The 15,451-nt window shown below is 41.9% G+C and overlaps 1 protein-coding gene across 5 annotated transcripts in view; it reads right to left on the reverse strand.

Annotated features, from left to right (window-relative positions):
• FNDC3A (fibronectin type III domain containing 3A) overlaps positions 1-15,451 on the reverse strand; it is a 3,267,883-nt gene that overhangs the window by 1,717,471 nt on the left and 1,534,961 nt on the right. For all 5 annotated transcript variants that reach the window (XM_044073165.1, XM_044073164.1, XM_044073166.1 and 2 more), the window contains one exon: positions 13,435-13,713. In XM_044073165.1, coding sequence (XP_043929100.1) covers positions 13,435-13,713 — 279 coding nt within the window. The remainder of the gene's footprint in view (positions 1-13,434; positions 13,714-15,451) is intronic.

Genomic DNA, 15,451 nt, shown 5'->3' on the forward strand with positions numbered 1-15,451 from the left:
GGCTCATGGTGAAGGTGACTGGACTCGAGGAGTTGTCTGATCCAATCTAAAAGTTTTCTGGGTCGGACCAGTGTGAGGCTGTCTGCTCCAGGGAGCGTTTTTTGGCAGACTTAGTAGGGGATTTGCTCTTCTCTTTCTCACTCTTATCCTTGTCAGACTATCTTTTTCTTGCTCCTTATCTTTAGGCTTTGGGTAATCTTTCTTGGAGGGGGACACAGAAGAGGTAGAAGGAGTAGCTCCTGTCTGTGCTAGAAGGCCCCCTTCAAATAAAATATATCCTTTTCTCATCTAAAGGGCTATGGCTTTGGTATTTTTTTTTTAAACAACAAACTAGTTAGAAAAAGGTCAGAGAAAACCTTAACTGCCTAAGCCAACTAACTAACAGCTAATACTATACTTGATCTTAGCTAAAAGATAAAAAAAAAGATGATAAATACAAAAAGAGACAGAAACCTATCACGGTACGAGTAGCCACTTTAATTCAAAAGGATGCAGCAAGCTGAACTGAGAGGTCTTTTGCACATCTTTTGTCTTCAAACAGCAAACGCGATCTGAGCAACTAAGATGGAGTCCAGGGAATTATAGACAGGGGAAGAGAAAGAGTTCTAGTTCCAAAGAAACTTAGAAATAGGTGCAAGGCTAGATCCTTTTTAGATCTGACAACCTATACATTTGAAATGGACAAACACAGACATCACTGGATTTGTTAAGTAAAATAGTTTTTGTTCTTATTAATAAATGTACAAAAATTCATGATGTACATTTTATGCTGTACTGTAAAGCAGGTCTACATATTCTGTAGTCAGGGGTACTTTAAATGTGAGGTGAGTGGGAAGTCATCTGTGACTGCTGTAAATGTTAAAGATTTGACAGTTTGATATGAATTCTGTCAGTCTTTCATGTTTAAAATTTATACTACAAACATGACAGCAGACTGGCAGAAACAGTAAAATGCATTTTCATATTCATGATTATACTCAACTTCCCTGTCATTTTCATTCAGAGTAACAAGTTAATGAATAAGTAAGAGTCTTCCAAACCATTCCATGACTAACTAACAAATGGGAGCTCTATATATACAATACAGTTCTTAATCTTTAAACATTTTAACATTCTGAAAGGAATTAAACTGTGCTAAGTGTGATGTATTTATGTAGTTATACTACTATATTAAATTTCTATCAAGAAAAGTAGTATTTTTTAAAAAAAAGAAAAACTAGTATTAAGAAAAAGAAAAAAACTAGCATTACAATGCCAAACACAGCAAGAAAACTTGCAAAAGACAGAATATTTACAAAAAGTGGCCAACAAGAGGTAACAGCAGCAACTATACATCTACAACATATGAATATGTACATTTGATCTGCAGTATGGACAAAGCACCACTAAAGATATATTTGACATACTTACAATGACTTTTTTAAACTACGAGAGCAATTAAGGCTGGAGTGATACAAAAATATGAAGTGGACACAAGATCATCTGAATTTAAAGAAGAAACAAAATGCAAGGTGAGAAAAAAAAAGTTTAGAGGTAGGAATATGGGGATGGACAGAATTCCATTACTTAAGCCTAAAGACTTTAAAGACTTTACATGCTTTGTAAAATATGCAAAAAGAGATACCTGCAGACTTCCAAGAGAAAATAAGTATTTGAAGCATTCAAGGTATATCAGTGAAAAACACTGACAATAACTGCAGATGACTCGTATAAAGATAACAGAAAGGTAAAGAAAGTGATTCTAGGTTAGTCTGGTAGCCAGCTGGACTCATGAAAGGGCATGGTAGTGGTACTCTTAGTATTCAAAAAGAAGCATAAACAGGTATTTTTTTCACTAGGGCTTAGAGTTTAAAAGAAAGCAGTAGAACAACAGACTAAAGGCTGGACTCCAACAGGACATGGTCATGGAGTGACACACTACTTCCAAGAGGTTACTGCTAGTCCAAGTCCAAAAACCAAGGTGCCACCAATTACACTTCAGTGTGTACTAATGGGGACTGTCAGGGCCTTAATCCTGATTTCAAAAGGGGTCCCTGGATTGTTTCACTGTAATGATTTAGCATTCCACAATGGTGAAGGTTACCAAGTCATAATTCCGAACCACTGGAAACGTCGCACTGAATTCAGTAAGTTTTGTGGAGGAAAACAACGCAGTATCTGCCGGGAAGTAAGACTGCCTTCAGTAGTGAGTTCTACATATGGGTTGAATGCATTTCAGTGTTTGAGAGTCACGGCTTGGTATGCCAGGGGTTGCTCACATGAGCAGAAGGATTTAGTGCGAGTTGTCACTGAACTGTAGGTGCTAACAGGTTCATAGGAGGTTACTAGGCTAATAACCCTAGGGACTTAACAAGCTTAGCCATGTAATAACCTTGTTCCCTAGTTGACCGTGGTTAGATGGTCATTGTTAGCAGAGTGAACCAGTTATTAGCCCAGAATACCCATGTCCATGAGGGACATAGGTGCCACCTTCAGGGTGATTCTGCGGTCTCCCATCCAGTTGTCAAGGTTGTGCTTGAATAGAATCATTGAGGAGTTCTGGTTCACATGAAGTGGGAGTTGATTTCAGAGGACTGCCAATCTCTGTGAGACATATCTGTCTCTCCAACATGTTCTGTTTATGCCACAGGCTAGGTTGAGATCCCTGAAGCAAGTGACTCTTGTCCCATTTGATTTATGAACATGCACCATTTCTATTAGGGCAAGGTCAGAAATCGCTGTGTAGGTCAGGCACAAGTCAACTCTCAGCAGCCTGCAGGATACAGAGACAGGGTCTTTCCATGTGGGTCATATTTTGGAGGCCCTCAATTTTCTTGGTTAGACACCTCTGTGGCCTCTCCAGTTGTTGCAGGTGTCTGGTGGGGTACATACAAAAGGGAGCACTGTACTTAATTACTGGTTTAATGAGGGTCTAGTATAGAGGAGTTATAACATCCTTAGTTTTGGATGCGATGCCCTTATTTATGAGATGTGCAACATAGAAAGCTTTCCTTACAACTGTGGAGACATGGTGACTGAAGTTTAAATTGCTGTCAACCTGTGTTCCCAAGTCTCTCACCACTATGTTTGAGCTTAGGGGGTGCTATCTATAATGTCATTTGCAGGGGCCACTTTGCCAAAGGGGATAATGATGCACTATTTTTGGTTTTGTATTAGACCATGACTCTGGCACCAATCATTAGTCTGCATTAGCCCCTTCTGTAATATGCTATCATCATTGGGGGACTCAATAATTGCACCTGGTTTACAGTCATCTGCAGACATGGTAAGTCACAGGCCATCTACTTTCATTTGGAAGTCTGAGAAGTAGATTCCAAATGGTACAGGGTCTGCACAGATCCCTGTGGTACACCACTGGTAACTGGACTAATGGTAGAGGTGGAATCTCCAACTCTGACAGTATGCGTTTTGTTGGTGAGACAGTATGCTACCCATCTAGTGATGTATTGGTTAATCCTCAGCTAGGAGAGTTTCTCAATGACACCCAAGTGGGGATTGTGTAGAAGGCCTTGGCTAAGTCAAGATAGGTGGCATGTACTGCTTTGCCCTTAGCCAGGGCTTTGGTGACACTCTCAAAGAAGTCCATAGGCTCATAGGTAGGTACTAGGCTATCGGCCCAAGGGCCTACACAAGCCTAGCCAACAAGATTCCCTGGCTTACGCCACCCAAGAAAGTTATTTTCCTGTGCCACTGACGAGCAGAGACACAGACGTGATCCCCGGGGTGTATTTCCTATTTCCCATCCACTCATCAAGATTTTTCTTGAAGAGAGCTAATGAAGAACTTTAGTTGACATAGATGGGTAGCCTGTTCCAGAGTATGGGAAGTCTCTGGGATAGGAATCTATCCCTCCAGCATGTCCTGTTTATTGTGGTGACAAAGTTTAGGTCCCTAGAGCATGCAGCTTAGAAGGATTGGGATTTCTTTAGGTGCAGCATGTCCAACAGCTCTGGGTTTCACACAGCTTTATATGTTAGGCAGAGATCACCTCTGAGTAGGCGATATGCTACGGAGTAAAGATGGAGTTTTTTGAGGCGGTCAGTGTACGGCATTTGCCTGAGTCCGGTAATCCTCTTTGTGAGGTACTTCTGTGGCCTTTCCAGCTGCTGCAGATGTCTTGTGAGGTACATTCCAAAAGGGGCGCTGTACTCTATAAAGGGTCTAATGAGTGATGAGTAGTGGGTAACGATGACCTCTTTTTTCCTGGATGAGAACCTTTTTAAGATGAGGTGTGCCACGTAGAAGGACTTCCTGACTACTGTGGCAATGTGACTATCAAAGGAGAGACTACTGTCCACCTGGGTCCCAAGGTCTCTTATCACGCATTTGGCGTTAAGTACATTGTTGCCTATGTGGTAGTTCATGGGTACAGAGTTTTTACCAAAGGGGATGACACTGCACTTTTTGGCATTGAGCTTGAGGCCATGGCTCTGACACCAGGCATCTGTCTCAGAGAGGCCCTTCTGTAGGATGTTCACATCATTTGGGGACTTGACTATGGCTCCTAGTTTGCAGTCATCTGCGAACTTCGTTAGCCAGAGGCCTTCTGTGTTAGCCTGTACTTAAGAGAAGTAGATACCAAACAGGAGCGGTCCCAGGACGGAACCCTGTGGTACTCCACTTGTCACTGGTTTGAGGTCAGATTTGGAGTCTGCAACGTTTACAGTTTGGGTTCTGTCAGTGAGCCAGTTGGCAACCCATCTTGTGACATAGGGATTTATGCCTAGTTTATTGAGTTTAGCTATAATTCCAGAATGGGGGATGGTGTCGAAAGCCTTGGCGAGGTCAAGATAGGCTGCGTGAACCACTTCACTCTCATCTACGGCTTTGGTGACTGCCTCAAAGAAGTCGATTAGGTTCAGGAGGTATGATCTGTCTTTCACAAACCCTAACTGGGTGGGATCCAGAGTTTGGAGGTTACCAATGTCTTTGTTTATGAGTTCCATGATGATACGTTCCATGGCTTTGCAGACCAGGCTCATCAGGCTAATAGGTCTATAGTTCCCGGGATCAGTGGTGGCTCCCCCTTTGTGGAGTGGGATAACTGTTGCTGTGTGCCACTCAGTGGGCACAAAACCTGATGCGAGGCTATTATTGAACATAGTGCTTAAGTGGGGAGCCAGTTCATTCTGAAGTTAGTGTAAAACAGCCTGGGATGTTGTCCGGTCCCATGGATGCTGTGTTTTTGGCTTTAGAGAGTGCAGCTTTCACCTGCGTAGTTGTGATTACAGGGATTCTGCATTCTTCCTGTACAGATATGGGCCCTTTAGGGGGTGAGGGGGGGGGGGTAAAGTTAGCACTGAACCTATCTGCAATATCAGTTGGTTCTGTAATTTTCATGCCTTTGTGCTGTAACTCAGAGCAGATATGGGTGTTGCCATTGAGATTCTTGACATATTTATAGAATGCTTTGTGGTTGTCCTTGGAATTAGTGGCAATTTTATTTTCGTACTTCTTACTTCTTACTGAAACTGACCAGGGGAGCTCCTCCACTCATGGGATTTTACTCTCTTTTGCAACAGTTTCTTCCTTCTGTTGCAGTTTGTTTATGGCAGGGGACCACCAGATTGGCTTCCTTTTTTTGGAGGATAGCGTCTTGGTTCTGTTTGTGATAGCACGATCCATGCACTCATGTAGGTACTTATAGAGCACATTTGTGTTGGATTCAGCAGTTGTAACTGTATTGTCCATCTACATGGGTGTCATGAAGTTCACTACTTCTGTCTTAAGAATGAAGCATGAAGTTGGCTTTGGAGAAATTTCTTACTGTGGTTTCTTTAATGGGGGTGGGGGTGGGGTGTGGATATCAAGGGTGATTAGCTTATGGTCGGATTGGACCAACGAGGAGTTGACTTCAGATGTGGAACACCGGTCACTCATGTTGGTAATGACTAGATCTAGGATATTGTTGCCCCTGGTGGGGGTGTGGATAAGTTGATCTAGGGCATTGGAGTTTATGAATTCCAGAAAGTGTTGCGCTAAGGAGTTAGTACGAGTCGTTATCCCAGTTAATGGTGGGGTAGTTGAAGTCGCCCATTATTAGGGTGTTTGGTTGAACCCTAATATTTTCCAGTACATCATGAAAAGAGGAGTGGGAATCCTGGGGCATGGTGGGGGGGATCTGTAGCAAGCTACAATTTGGATTGCAGTTTTGCCAAGAGTTGCACTTGGATAACCTCCGATGCATTATGCTGAGCAACTAGCCTGGAGGTGTGGATATCCTTAATGAATATGGACACCCCCCCACCTTTGGTGTTTCGGTCCAGGTTAGATGGCCGAAAAGTGTGGTATGAGTTATAGCCTGGTAGTGCAGGGGTGCTCTCTGGAGCCTTGAACCAGGTCTCAGTCACTGCACAGATATCGATGTTCTCCACTTTAAGGAGTGCCTCGAGTGAGTGCATTTTGAAATTTAGACTTCTAGCATTGAGTAGCATTACCCTCAGTTTTTGCTTGCCTGTTCCTGTTATGGTGGTGAATTTGTTACTTGAACCCTGCCTAAAAAAGGCACTATAGGGGCAGCAAGAGCCTTAGTCAGTATCCGGAATCCTAGGGGTGACAGGTGCAGGCCATCTGTGGCAAAGCATCGTGGTCTGTCGACCATGTCAACCCAAGCAGACAGATACTGGATCCCCTTTGAATGACACCAGAAGCTTAGCCAATTGTTGAAATCAATCATTTTGTCCTTGTACTGCGGTATCAATCTGGGCGATGGCAGAATGCTACTCAGGGCTAGGGTCATACCTGCCTGGGCTACAAAACTGCAGAGCTCTTCCATGTCTCTTTTCATGTAGTTCAGGGAGGTACATCTCAGGTCATTCACACCAACATGGACAATGACAGAATCATATTTGTACTTGTTGTGGAGTGACCTGAGTGCGTGGGTTATGTGGTGGATCCTGGCACCTGACAGGCAGCTGACAGTAACCTTCTCCTTGTTTAGCCTGGAGAGTGGGACATCAGTGTGCCTGACTATAGAGTCACCTATGACTAGTGTGTTGGGTATGTTGTTTTGCCTTATTGGCTGTGTTTGAGTGGCACACTGAATCTGTGGGCTATGTGTCATTTGGGTTGTGTTGGGGGATGGAGGTTGCTTGTGTTTCTGCTTTGGAGGTCTCTGTTGCTTAGGCAGATTATTATTGAGAGCCTCCGCAAATGTTTTTGAGTTTCTATGTGTGAGTTTCTATGTGTGGATCCACCAGCTTTAATAAGGAATACCTGCCCTTAACACAGCCAAACTGGGTTGGGTCAAAAGTTTGGAGGTTGCCTATGTCCTTTTTGATAAGGTCCATGATGACTCTTTCCATGGCCTTGCAGATGAGGGTGGTTAACCCCCATGTTGGTGAGTACCAGGTCCAGGACATTCAAGCCCCTTGTAGGGGTGTAGACTAGCTGTTCCAAAGCATTTGAATTAAAGTCCAGGAACCTCAGGGCAATCGCATTTCTGCTCATGTATGTTGTCCAATCTATGGAAGGATAGTTGAAATCTTCCACGACCCAAGTATCTGGGTGTATAGGGAGTGAATATACAAGTCCAGGTAATCAGTGTGTTTCTCTTGGTTCACAGTGGGGGACCTGTAGTTAGCGATGATGTGGTAGGGTGTTTTACCTATATTTAATTGTACCTGGAGTAGCTCTAGAGAGTTGTACTGTTTAACCAGTCTCGAGGCGTATTTGGATTTAATGAAGATGGATACACCTCCACATTTGGTTCTTTCATGCTCATTTTGGGATGTGAATGTGTGAAAGGCATTGTAGCCTTGTATGACTGGGGTGTTCTCTATGGCTTTGAACCAAGTCTCATTGACTGCACAGATGTCACTATCTTCCAAGATGAGGAGTGCTTCCAGGGAGTGCAGTTTTCTGTTGAGGCTCCTAGCATTAAAAGCAGCTTAGCCTTGAGTTTGTCTCAAGTGGATTTCTGTATGTTGGGAATTTTTCTGGCATTGCCTAAAAAAAGCACTATGGAGAGGCAAGCCTCTTTGCCAGTATCCAAAAGCCTACAGGAGACTGGTGAAGACCATCTCTGGCAAAACAGCATGGTCTGTTGAACGTGGGTTCCCAGGCTGACAGATACTGGATCTTGGACTGACACCAGAAGCTAAACCAATTGTTGAAGTCTTATCATTTTTTTTTATCTGTGTTGTGGCATCATTCTGGGTGAAAGTAAAATGCTACTTAGTGCCAGGGTCATAACCACCTAGGACACACAATCTGAGCGTTCAGTCATGACTTTCTTCATATAGTCCAGAAAGGTACATCTCAACTCATTCACTCCAACATGTACTATGACAGAGTCGTAATGGTAATTGTTGAGTGCCTTGACTGCGTGTATGACTTGATGGATTCTGGCAGGCAGCTAACAGCGACTTTCTCCTTGTCCAGCCTGGTGAGAGGACATCTGTGTGTCTCACTAGGGAATCACCTATGACCAGGTCATTAGGTTTTGAGGTGTTTTGCCTTGGGGCTTATTTGTTGAGACACTTGTATGTGTGTTGCTATGTGAAGTGGGTTTGTTCATGTTCCAGTATGTGTGATCTGTTTGTGCTTGGGAAGTCTCTGGTCATTTGGTAGTCTCTTAGTGAGTACCTCTGTATAGGTGAGTCTATGTGACTTGACCTTGTCTTGTGTGAGAGGAGAGGAGTGTGTGCTGACAACCTGCTTGATGTCGTTTATTGTTACATGAGAGGACTGATTCCAGGTTCATGGTACAGTTACATCTCTCAGACACTGTATAAGTTTGACTTAGGAGCAAGTGGTTGTCAGTATACACAAGGCAATTACTACACTGCCCTAGGATGCCCATGTCAATCTGGCTAGCTGGTGAAATGTTGGAAAACTGCTTGCCCATTGTAGCAGGTTAAACCGCAAGTACTAGATGGGGAGTGGGCAAGTTGGATTAGCTTTTGCTCTAAAACTAATCTGACTAACTAAACAAGGGGGCTTATTCTGTTGAGGATTAGGGGTGAAGGAGTGTGGTGGTGCTGCTCAGTGCACAGCTGAGTTGCCTGCAGTGCAGCAGAGAAGCTTGTGAGGGTTCAACTGGCAAAAATCTAGGGAAAAAATACTTTCTAGGAGTTTGCTACTATACAGGGCACAGCTAACGCCGGTTGTATGGTGCGCAGCTACAAGCAAATGCAAGGCTTATACAAAGGCAAAATTAAACAGTTTTAAACTAGTCTACCAATAGAAAATCACACAATGATCCTTCCCGCCAGCAATCCCCAGCTCAGACAGGGCAGGGATATAACCATACTCTTCTACCAAAACAGTGCACGGGAGCCCTACTTAATGTAAAATGGCTAGACTTGAGTTCACGTGTATAAAAAGCAGGCTATATTCAGCAAGTCCGGATCTAGTCTATGATATATAAGCAATATTATAATGCAAAACAAGTCCAGATAATGAAGCCGGCACAGACATAAAAGAAAACAATCAAAAGGGCACCTATTAATGCAGTAAAATATTTAAATACAGTAGATTAGCACACTTCTGCCACAAGGGTGCAGAAAAAACACCTTCTTAATGTAGAGTAGCTGGTTTGGAGTCCAAGTGTAGCAAGACCACACAAACTACTTACAACCGCCCTACAACTAAGAGATACAATGTAATATAGTGCAATTAACTACTTAAAGCAGCAGCAGACAGTACTTTTTTTGGATGACTTGCAATGTCCTTTGGTTTAAAAGCAGATTTAATTCCCTGGTAGGCTAGTGGTCACACATGCCTGCCCTTATCACATACTGGGAGAAAGTAGGAACGATAGCTCTGCTGGCAAGTACACCTGCATTCACCAGTCCACTCCTTGCTTGCAACACCATGTGTACCATACAGGTGGAGCTGGTGACCAAGAAACTTTTGGCCTGACTTGGCAGCCCAGCCAGGTCCTCGGGTACGTTCATGCTATGCTAGTAATAACTAATAAGATTTATTAGAATAGCATGTCAAAGACTCTCATTATCTACTTTTGGTGTAGCAAGACTCAGACATTCAGTACTTTAGTGTTGTGAGGTACTGAACTGGGTGAACCCCACCTCATGGATGATGCTATCCCAAGGAGTGAGTGGAAATGTCTCTTTGGAGTAATGACAGCAGGTCTCTTTGGAGTAATGACAGCAGGATGGCAGAGGCTCTCTGCTTTGTTAGTCTAAAGTTTTCAGACTACGGGCCTGGAGGTGACAAGAAGGAATCTAAAAACAGTTCAAATTATTGTGTGAACGATCATTTTAGATGAAAACAAATGATGATAAATGCAACAGCAGAGTTGTGTGGAACTCATGTTCAATGCAAACTGGTAGTGCTCTCTCTTCTCCAACATGCATTGACTTATGGGGTTAATTACAGGTCAGTGTGGGTGCAGGGATCATAGTCTTAGTCTTCCGCATTGGGTTCTGGGTTGTTCTGTATCCCATGCACACATATATCTCATTGTCCACAGATTAAATGTTTTCTTTTCTTTTGGGTCCCTTGGCCAGGATAACCATCTGCAAATGTCAATGCCTCTCCTTTACCCCCACCCCTCCACACACATAGACTGTCTGCTTTATGTACCCTCGATCAGGGATACATGAGACAGAGCAATTATCTATCTTTGGGTGGAAGGTGAAGAGATTGATGTGCTCTGAGTCAGCATTATATTCTCCTAACTTCAGACATTTTTAAATAACTTAATCATTCCCCTGAGGGAAGGAGGATGCCATGACAAAAGCACACATGCATGACCATTCTAAATCATTCACCCCCTCTTCAATGTGCACACATGCCTAAGTGCTACTAGTGCTGTTCTTAGACCTCCACTAAACAGCAGCACAGTGATTTAAAAAAAGCTGTTAAGTCTGCACTTACTTCATTCATTTGGGACGTTTACTGCAGTTGCTTTTTGCAAGACGTTTACTGCAGTATTGCTTTTTGCAAACCGTTTACTGCATCATATTTTCTGGTTGCTTCTTAACAGTTTTGTAACAGTGTTTTGTTTTTCTGGAAAATAATATGCATTTTTCCCCCTGCAGTTTAGACTGTGACCACTGTGTGTGTGCTTCTCAGTGGTGTTTTAAGCATACTCTCCAGCATACCTCTTGACAGTACAGATTTTCACAGAATGTCCAGATTTTTGCCTCACACTGTTTTTCATAAAATTGTGGTTTTCTGTCTAATGCCTCTGGCTAACCAAGTTCGCAGATGACTGCAAACTAGGAGCCATAGTCAAGTCCCCAAATGATGTGGACATCTTACAGAAGGGCCTCGCTGAGAGATGCCTGGTGTCAGAGCCATGGCCTCAAGCTCAATGCCAAAAAGTGCAGTGTCATCCCCTTTGGTAAAAACTCTGTACCCATGAACTACCACACAGGCAGCAATCTACTTAACACTGAATGTGTGATAAGAGACCTTGGGACCCAGTGGACAGTAGTCTCTCCTTTGATAGTCACATCGCCACAGTAGCCAGGAAGTCCTTCTACGTGGCACACCTCATCATAAAAGGATTCTCATCCAGGAAAAAAAAGAGGTCATTGTTCCCCTCTACTCAACACTCATTAGACCCATTACAGAGTACAACACCACTTTTGGAATATACCTTACAAGACATCTGCAGCAGCTGGAAAGGCCACAGAAGTACCTCGCAACGAGGATTACTGGCCTCAAATAAATGCCCTACACTGACCGTCTCAAAAAACTCCAGCTTTACTCCGTAGCATATCACCTACTCCGAGGTGATCTCTGCCTAACATAGAAAGCTATGTCATACCCAGAGCTGTTGGACATGCTACACCTAAAGAAATCCCAATCCCTCCGAGCTACATGGACTAGGGACCTAAACCTTGTCACCACAATAAACAGGACATGCTGGAGGGACAGATTTGTGTCCCAGAGATTTCCCATACTCTGGAACAGGCTACCCATCTATGTCAAGCAAAGTTTTTCATTAGCACTCCTCAAGAAAAATCTTGATGAGTGGATGGGAAATAGGAAATACACCCTGGGTTTTACTTCTGTGTCTCTGCTCGACAGTGACACAGGAAATAACTTTCTTGGGTGGCGTTAGCCAGGGAGCCTTGCTGGCTAGGTTTATGTAGGCCCTTGGGCCGATAGCCTAGTACCTACATTTGAACCTATGGCAAATCATTAAAGACTGAAGTTAGAAAACTACAGACATTTGCGTTTCAGACTTCATACCCTTCAGAAAATTTATGTTACTGCAAAACCTGTTATTCTGTCAACTTTCTAAATTTGTAAGAGCAATATTTAAAAACTGCCCTATTTTTTGGGCCTTCATCCCACTTTTATTTATGGCTTTGTCCAGATTTCTTCCTCTAAGAGATTGAGAGGTATGTTCCATGTATCTTGAAAACTCAACCAGCTTGCTCATCCTTTTCAAGGGCAGCAAACAATTGTTTCCAACTAAAGAATTCCACATCTGTGTTTGCTGAAAATAAGTTCTACAAAATCAATAAACATGAAGTCATGATTTGGACTTTTTGTTATTGAGCTGGGACAACAAAAGCACGCCTTTGCAGTTGCACAACCACTTACTGGGAGAGCTAGGTTCATAGCAATGGAAATTTTGGCAGAGCATTTGAACACCGATGAAGATATGTCCACTTTAATAACTAGACGATGTTATGTTCTTGAAGAGGTTAAGCAATCAGATTTATAAGGCATGCTCTAATTCCAATCGGATTATCAGAGACAAAGTTTCTGCCGCAGATTATAGAACTGATTATGAGCAGAGACGGTTAAAGGCATACACACATGAGGCTTTCAGATGCAGTGCTTACTTTTAGCTGTCAGGTACTGCAAGATTAAATATAAAACGTATACAGTTAACATTAACAGCATGCAGTGAACTTTATTTTGCCTTAATACAGTTATCCCTAAAATGCTTTTTCATGGACAAGTCATCAGGCACTGAGGTTGGCATTCATGCAAGTCAGGAGACAAAGTGCACAGAGCAGAAACTAAGCAGCAAACTGAGCAGAAATGAAAGAGCTCAGTAAGAATGTCTAGCAGGTACAAATCCACGAAGTACTGCAAGACCTCAAAATCTGCTGTATGTCAGGACACCAATCACTGGTTTAAAGACTGTCTTAACAGAAGTCCACAAGATAAAATTATCATAGGAAAACAAACATCTGAAGCTACAGAATTACACAACATAACTTTATTTATCAAATGGACAGTTTCATATGCAGAGATATGCCTGTTACAAATTTGAAACATGAACAGAAACAGCAGAAGAAACCAAGAAACTTGAAAAAGTATGTGAATGAAACAAGTGGAAACAGTTAACATGTGGGACTACGGTACTGCATTTTTTTTAACATCAAATTGAATAAAAGCCTTGCTTTATGAAAAAAATAGATAACCTCTCATATATCTGCACGCATTCTAGGAGTGCAAATTCTAATGACAGAAAAAATGCATCTATGTAAGTGTGTATACCTTGTGTTTCAGCATCTATTCGTGGACTGCCTTTTACTTTTCCCACTTGTTTTGGCTTCACTTGTCCTGTTGTCAGTCCCACTGAGTTCTGACTTTTCTCAAGTTCATTTTGCATATCAGAAAGAGATGTGCTCTTATGGGGTGAGGGTGGTGGGCTGTTCATTTTATCCTTTGGCCCAACTTGTCTGTCTTTCAGTTTTTTCTGCAGTCGTTCATATGTTTTACTAGTTCTTTCGTCTCTATGTGCAAAACCGGACCTTGCATGGGGAGAATGTGATTCTGTGAAAGAAATAAAAATATGCGATTTTCACAATGTAACCACAACTGAAACATTATATTAACATTAAATAGCCAACATTGGCTTCTTACAAATAACTGTAAGCAATGCCATCTCCAACAAAACAGTTTTAACATCATGATGACATTACAGCAAATCCAAAAACAAGAAAACTAGTCCATAAACATGTGTGCAGACCTTAAAGAACTGCCATAGTTGAGAAAAAAATGTTAGCATTTCACTGAAAAAAAAAAAACAGATTTGCTACATATAATTTCATTCTCATCTGAATTATAGAAAGCTGCTTTCTACATACATCAAATCTTAAGACAACTTTTATTTTAAGGGTACATTATGTCACTGAAAATTAAACTGCATGCTTTGCTTAGCCATTGGACTTACCAGAACAGTTCCTGTTCAGCAGGAAAATGAAATCACTCAGAAACTCTTCCGGATCCTTGACATTCATCTGCTTTACTTCAGCCCCTGTAATTTGCCTCAACTGTGTTCTTAATTATAGCATGCAATACCTCATGCTAGACATGCAAGTGAAACAGCAGTCTGAAGTACTTGCGTGAAAGTTGTGAAATGTTTCTGTAAATATTTTAGCTGAAGCCAAAGCAGCATCTATTCACAGACATCATCAAGCTTACTGGGCAGCACCATTGCAGTTTATAATGGCAAATATTTATCTGGAATGATAATATGCTATTAAAATCACATTTATTTTTAGACTGGTGAGAGGGTAGGTGTACAAGATCACTCTCCTCTCAAAAGCCACAAAATTCATCAAAAGCAGCATAGCTGCAGTTCAGGTAACTTTGATTAGGAGGCAAACCAATAGCGTAATAAGGGCAACTGTCTACACAAACTACTTCCACTGTATATAAATCATCTGCTGCTGGTTTCCGGGCTTAGCGATATCTGGATAAGCACTTCTAGTGATTTCCTTTGCTTTTTTATCAAGTTTAAGTTTTTAACAGTTCTTATCTGAGTCATGCTCTTTTTGATATCAGTTTAACTTACTTTGCCAGTTTAAGCGATTTGTTTTGTTCAATTTATTTGCAATTTCTTTGGGCTGCTTGTTTCCAGTACTTGCAAAAACTGAAGAATTACTTTCTATTGATTTTCTTTGCTTTTTATTAGTTAAGTTATTTTCAGCAGTTCTTATCTGACCACCATTCTTTTGGTTACTAGTTCAAAGTTTTTGCTTGCTTTAATTTGTTTTCATCACTTTAAGTAGCTTTGTCATTGTCCTAATTCAGACTCTCTAGCAAGTGGCTTAAGTATTTTAAGCTCTTCAAAGCTTTTACTTTGAAAAATTCCAGTTAACAACCGTCCTGTATTTTTGTTGTATAAATGGTCTGTTAATATAAAATCCTACCTTTTCCCTTCTATTAAGACAGAGAAAAGCCAGATCAGTTGAAAAGGTTTGTTTGCATGGAGTAAATTTCAAGTACAGTTGCTACCGAGTTCGGAGAGGCTTATTTTGAATCCTTGGCACTTATTTTACATTTAGTGTTCCTGCAGGGGCTGTTCATAGGTAGGTACTAGGCTATTGGCCCAACGGCCTAAACAAGCTTAGCCAACGAGGTTACACCACCCAAGAAAATTATCTTCCTGTGCCACTGTCGAGCAGAGACACAGAAGTAATCCCCAGGGTGTATTTCCTATTTCCCATCCACTCATCAAGATTTTTCTAATTTTTTTTTTTTAATGAGGCACTTTGCTTGACGTGGT

The sequence above is a fragment of the Protopterus annectens genome, chromosome 5.part1 (genome assembly GCF_019279795.1).
Source record: "Protopterus annectens isolate FY-2018-M chromosome 5.part1, PAN1.0, whole genome shotgun sequence".
Lineage (NCBI taxonomy): Eukaryota > Metazoa > Chordata > Ceratodontiformes > Protopteridae > Protopterus > Protopterus annectens.